Source organism: Mandrillus leucophaeus, unplaced genomic scaffold (assembly GCF_000951045.1).
Source record: "Mandrillus leucophaeus isolate KB7577 unplaced genomic scaffold, Mleu.le_1.0 Scaffold1599, whole genome shotgun sequence".
Lineage (NCBI taxonomy): Eukaryota > Metazoa > Chordata > Mammalia > Primates > Cercopithecidae > Mandrillus > Mandrillus leucophaeus.
This window is the reverse complement of record NW_012101586.1, coordinates 242,560-249,060: the sequence shown is the minus strand read 5'-3', so window position 1 is coordinate 249,060 and position 6,501 is coordinate 242,560. Positions and strand designations below refer to the sequence as shown.

The window sequence follows — 6,501 nt, the reverse complement described above, 5'->3', positions numbered from 1 at the left end:
TCCTTGTACTGCTAAGAACAATGTCTTAAGTTTATTAGTAAATTCTATTGAATTTATTAAAGATGCTTCTGATAAATTCTTCTTATATTCATTTCAAAAAAGAAGCAATGTCACACTGACAGAGACATTGTTAATATCACACTAAATACTGTCACACTCATCACGTTCCTTCGAGAGTAACTGAAAGTTCTGACAGCCCCACGTTCTACAACTTTATTATGAATTTTCTGCCAAAAATAATGTTTTCCTATACACTCCTAATACAAGTATAAAATATATTATTTAATCTAGTCATATGTTCTTTTAAAATTTTGAAAATTCACTCCAAAAATATGTTCTGTAACCGTATGGTCCCCAAGGAGAAAGGTATTCTCTCAAGGTAAATCTGCGCTGTCCTAGTCTGGCCTGGGACTCTGGGGACACTGCCCCTGTGCTGAGTTACTGAGATGAGCCAGTCCTGCAGCTGTGCCCAGCCTGCCCCATCCCCTGTGGATTTGCATGTTCCCAGAGCACCACCCTCTGCCCTGAAGACTTTTTTATAGGCTGGTCACACCCTGTGCAGGAGTCAGTCTCAGTCAGGACACAGCATGGACATGAGGGTCCCTGCTCAGCTCCTGGGGCTCCTGCTGCTCTGGCTCCCAGGTAAGGAAGGAGAACACTAGGAATTTACTCAGTCAGTGTGCTCTGTACTGTCTGACTCTTCAGGTAAATCCTCTGATAACATGATTAACTGTAAGAATATTTGTTTTTATGTTTCCAACCTCAGGTGCCAGATGTGACATCCAGATGACGCAGTCTCCATCCTCCCTGTCTGCATCTGTAGGAGACAGAGTCACCATCACTTGTCGGGCGAGTCAGGGCATTGGCAATTATTTAGCCTGGTATCAGCAGAAACCGGGGGAAACTCCTAAGCTCCTGATCTATGCTGCATCCAGTTTGCAAAGTGGGATTCCCTCTCGGTTCAGCGGCAGTGGATCTGGGACGGATTACACTCTCACCATCAGCAGCCTGCAGCCTGAAGATTTTGCCACTTATTACTGTCAACAGGGTTATAGTAACCCTCCCACAGTGTTACAAGTCATAACAGAAACCCCCAAGGAAGCAGATGTGTGAGGCTGGGCTGCCCCAGGGCTCCTTCTGGTGCCTCTATCTGCTGAGGGCATTTCTCACACTCAGTCAGGTTTTGAAAGTCATTGGGAGATTTTCCTAGAGGGGACCAGGAAGGTTCCCCTGAACCCTAAGCCTCTTTTGCCCTCATCCCCAGGAGAAGAGACATCACAATGTCTGTCCTGACTGAATAAACAGGAGAGATAAGTCCACTTGAGTTTGTGTTGTGGGATAAGTGGAATTTTTACAGTAAAAGAGAAGTTATTCTCAGTATTTCAAGGAGAAATTGTTCAAGATGAATAAATTAGAGTCTAAATCACAGTCTTTCCAAAGCCTCACTATGTTATTCATGAAGAATGTACTAGAGACAGGGGATTCTCAGGTGGCTGCTTCAGAAGCCAGAGTGCACCTGTTCCTGGTGGTATGTACTGAGTACCATGTGGTGACCCTCAGACCTGTCTGAGAAGCCCAGGGCAGGGTTGCTGATGCTCTCAGCTGCCTGTAGCACGTCTCCAGGTGATTCTCCAGTTCACACCTAACTGCATGTGTTTTACTTCAGGTGTCAGTTTACATGAATCCACCACTCTGACTTCCCAATCTCATGACTGTGATAAGTTGTAACTTATTGCAATCTCATTGAGCAACTCTGAAGAAACCATAGAGAGAAAAGGAGTTTTGGAAAACGTGCTCCCAGAAGTGATAGTAGTGATGGGGAATTGACAGCTGACAGGGAAGTAAGGTGACTCCACAAGGCTCAACATTTTAGCAGTTACGAATTGTCGCAAAATACATTTGAATGTGCTTTCAAGAATTACCAGTTTGGGGTCATAGCTGGAAAACTTTATTAAGTCACAGATAAAATGGGAAAATCAGGAAATTGTATGAAATATACAATAAGGCTGTGTGTGATGGCTCAGGCCTGTAATCCTGTGATAATTAATACTGATTGTCAACTTGATTAGATTGAAGGATGTAGGCATTCCTCCTGGGTGTGTCTGTGAGGGTGCTGCCAAAGGAGATTAACATTTGAGTCAGTAGGCTGGGGAAGGCAGACCTCCCACTTAATCTATGGGCACCATCTAATCAGCTGCCAGTGAATAGAAAGCAGGCAGAAAAAAGGTGAAAAAGTGAGTCTGGCCCAGCCTCCCAGCCTACATCTCTCTCCCCTGCTGGATGCTTCCTGCCCTCAAACACTGGATTCCAAGTTCTTCAGTTTTGAGACTCGAGCTGGATCTCCTTGCTCCTCACTCCTGATGCCTGCAGACAGCCTAGAGTGGGACCTTGTGATCCTGTAAATTAATATGTAATAAACTCATCTATATATATGTCTGTGACCACTGCTGAGTGCCCAATTTGCCAGCAGCAGCAGAGACCAACAGTGAACACTTTGTATGGCACCGTTCCCTGGGGTGATTGACCAGCTACCTGGTGGCAGATTGATTATATTGGACCTCTTCCATCATGGAAACGAGAGAGGTTTGTCCTCACTGGAATAGGTACTTACTCTGGACATGGATTTTCCTACCTACACGCAAGGCTTCGGCCAAGACTATGATTTATAGACTCAAGGAATGCCTTATCCACCATCATGGTATTCCACACAGCTTTATCTCTGACCAAGCACTCACTTTACAGGTAAAGAAGTGGGGCAGTGGGCTCATGCTCATGGAATTCACTAGTCTTACCATATTCCCCATCATCCTTAAGCCGCTGGTATGACAGAACGATGGAACGGCCTTTTGAGGTCACAATTACGTCAACTAGGTTACAATACTTTGCAGGGCCGGAGCAGAGTACTTCAGAAGGCCATGAATGCTCTGAATCAGCGCCCAGTGTATGGTGCTGTTTCTCCCATAGCCAGGATTCACGGATCCAGGATTCAAGGGGTGGAAGTGAAAGTGAAACCATTCACTATCATCCCTAGTGATCCACTAGCAAAATGTTTGCTTTCTTTTCCCGAGACATTATGTTCTGCTGGGCTAGACATCTTAGTTCTAGAGGGAAGAACGCTGCCACGAGGAGACATAATAATGATTCCATTAAACCGGAAGTTAAGTTGGCCACCTGGACACTTTGGACTCCTCCTACCTTTAAGTCAACAGGCTAAGAATGGAGTTACAGTGTTGGCTGTGGAGACTGACCCAGACTATCAAGATGAACTCAGTCCACTAATCCACAAAGGAAGTGATGAAGAGTATGTATGGAGTATAGGAGATCCATTAGGGCGTCTCTTGGTATTATCATGCACTCTGATTAAGGTCAATGGGAAATTATACCCAATCCAGGTAGGACTACAAATAGTCCAGATCCCTTCTGGGTCACGACCTGCTGAGGAGCTTGCTGAAGGCAAAGGGAATACAGAATGAATAGTGGAAGAAGGTAGTGATCAATATCAGCTACAACCACGTGACCAGCTGCAGAAATGAGGACTGGAACTATCATGAGTATTTCCTTCTCCTTTTGTTAAAAACATGTTTGTGCATGTATACACTTGTACTCAGAAAATATCTTCATTTCATTTCCGTTTCTTTATCAAGTGACAAAAGATTTATTGACCTCATATGAGCATTTAACTATTGTTCACTTTACCTAATAGCTTTTGTTTGGGGATTCGTGCATTTCAAGTTGTAGGAAGGACAGTTGTATTATGTTAGGGGTAACTATGACCTTACTATTGTCTGTATTTTAAGGTTATGTTTGGTCTCAGGAGATGTGTGTGGGTTCCAGTTGACAAGGAGTGGGCTGGTGATGGTTAATACTGAGTGTCAATTTGATTGGATTGAAGGATGTAAAGTGTTGATCCTGGGTGTGTCTGTGAGGGTGTTGCCAAAGGAGATTAACATTTGAGTCAGTGGGCTGGGGAAGGCAGACCCAACATTAATGTGTGTGGGCACAACCCAATCAACTGCCAACAGAGCTAGACTATAAGCAGGCAGAAAAATGTGAAAAGAGACGGGCCTAGCCTCCCAGCCTACATCTTTCTCCTGTGCTGGATGCTTCCTGTCCTCGAACGTGGACTCCAAGTTCTTCAGTTTTGGAACTCTGGCTGGCTCTTTTTGCTCCTCAGCCAGCAGACAGCCTATTGTGAGACCTGGTGATTGAGTGAGTTACTACTTAATAAACTTCCTATATTAGCCAGTGACATCTAGAGGGACAGAACTAACAGGAGATATACACACACACACACACACACATACATACATACACACACACATATATACATACATACGTGTGTGTGTGTATATATACATATATATATATATATATGTAGGGGAATCTATTAACTTAAAGGATTGTAAGTTCTACAACGGACTCTTTGCAAACCGATGAGAAAGAAGCGACAGTTCAAGTCCCAAAGTGAAGAACATGGAGTCCAATGTTTGAGGGCAAAAAGCTCCACCATGGGAGAAAGATGTAGGCTGGGAGGCTAGGCCAGTCTCTCCTTTTCACATTTTTCTGCCTGTGTTATATTTGCTGGCAGCTGATTAGATTGTGCCTACCAGATTATGGGTGGGGTCTGCCTTCCCCAGCCCATGGACTCAAATCTTAATCTCTTTGGGCAACACCCTCACAGACACACCCAGGATCCATACTTTGTGTCCCTCAATCCTATCAAGTTGACACTCACTATTAACCATCACACTCCCCTTCATATATATGTATATAGTCCTTCAATTCTGTCACTCTAGAGAACCCTGACTAATACATCTACACTTCTGATGACCTATTTCTTTTATTTTAGGTCATTTATTTCCCCTGGGTTGCCTACATTCTCTTCATCCCACTCCCCTATGAAGGACATATAAGCCTCTGGACCTCACTGGGTGAGGGCATGTTCCTGCCTTGCAGTATCAATGACACTTTCCCTTTACTCTTTAGCAATGAGGGAACGTCATCCTTACCCAGATGCCAGCCACCTGTCTCACATCCAGGACAGAGAGTCTCCATCTCCTATCCAGCAAATACCCATGTATGTGGGCATGGTGGCACGCCCCTGTGATCCAGCTAGTCCGTAGACTGATGTGGGAGAACCACTTGTGCTTGAGAATTCAAGGTTGCAATGAGCCATGATCACACCACTGTACTTCACGCTGGGTAACCAAGTGAGACCCTGTGATTTTTTCCCTGCTTTTACAGAATTTTTTTTTTTTTTGCCTCTTTCTTCTATTAATTTGTGTTTTGTCCATTCATTTTCTGCAAACCTTTAGAGGGCAAATAGGAAGTTTCCATTTTTCACTCTTAATGAGTAAGTTCCTCAAAATTCAGGCCCCTCAATAGGCAACAGGAGGGTGTGTGCAGGGGATCAGCCACAATGATTTGACCACTCCCAGTCAGGCATCAGTAATACTCCCCAGAACCCCAGGCTGAAGCCCACTGATGCTGATGCAGTTCAATCCACTTCCTCTGTTACTGTACCAGGCTGAGATGCCTTGGCCCCCGCTAAAGGTGTGAGATACAATGGGTGCATATTGTGTTCAGTTATATCCAAATCCAAGTGCTTTCCTACTTTTTCAACTCCTTGTTCTATTTAACACTCATTGCTCACTCCATAAGACAGTAGAGACAGCATTCTCCACTAGTTAACCTCAGAGGGAACTGGCTGAGGACAATTAGTAACAACTTGCTTGTGAATGTCATATAGATTTTGTAATTTCATGTCAGATGCAAGATCATAATACTAAATTTTTTTTAGAACAATAGCCTCTCACTGATAGAAAAATAGAGTTCTTGAAATTCCAAAAGTTGGTTTTAAAAATAAAATGCAAATCCTGAAAGATGTAGCATATTAAAGATGTAGTATTTTCCATGAATCACTAGGAAAATAAAGGATGATGTAAACTTTTTATTCCCCATAGTGCAAAATTCAAGATTGGACAGACTGCAGGAATGGGAGCATGAGGGAATACAGGAGAGGTCAGCTATTGTCCAATTAAACTGCCTTGGCTTATGGTGGGTGGGGATGTGGATGGTGGTGGGCTTGGCAGTTGACGTGGACTCACAAAGCAGCCAAATATGATACTTGGGAACAACCACAGAGTGGAAGGCACTGCTGCCTGACATCCTGGGTGGAGCCTGTGCCACTGGGAGTCTCACAGGAAAGTAATGCCGTGAATAGAGCTTTAGATCTGTAATCACCAAAGGTTTAGTGAAGTCCCCGTGCAAGGAGACCTGAGGTCATGTCCCTCAGTCCTAAGTCAAATCACAGCAACCAAGCAGAGCTTCTGAAACTCATTCTGCCGCTAGAGGACGTCTAGCAGAGACCACTGGTTGGGTCTGGAGATGTCACAAATCCTGACATGCTGAGCAGAAGGCCAGGCAGGGTCTACACCTGCAGAGAGTCAATGGGTATGGAGGTTGATGTTCATGATTCAGACATGTGTTCAGGATGCTCTG

General features: G+C 44.2%; 1 gene segment (V, D, J or C); it reads left to right on the top strand.

Annotated features, from left to right (window-relative positions):
- Positions 1–564: 564 nt before the first annotated feature.
- LOC105536459 lies at positions 565–1,213 on the top strand. The segment is given in 2 exon segments: positions 565–642; positions 767–1,213. Coding segments are annotated over 2 exon segments (402 nt in total).
- Positions 1,214–6,501: the final 5,288 nt, after the last annotated feature.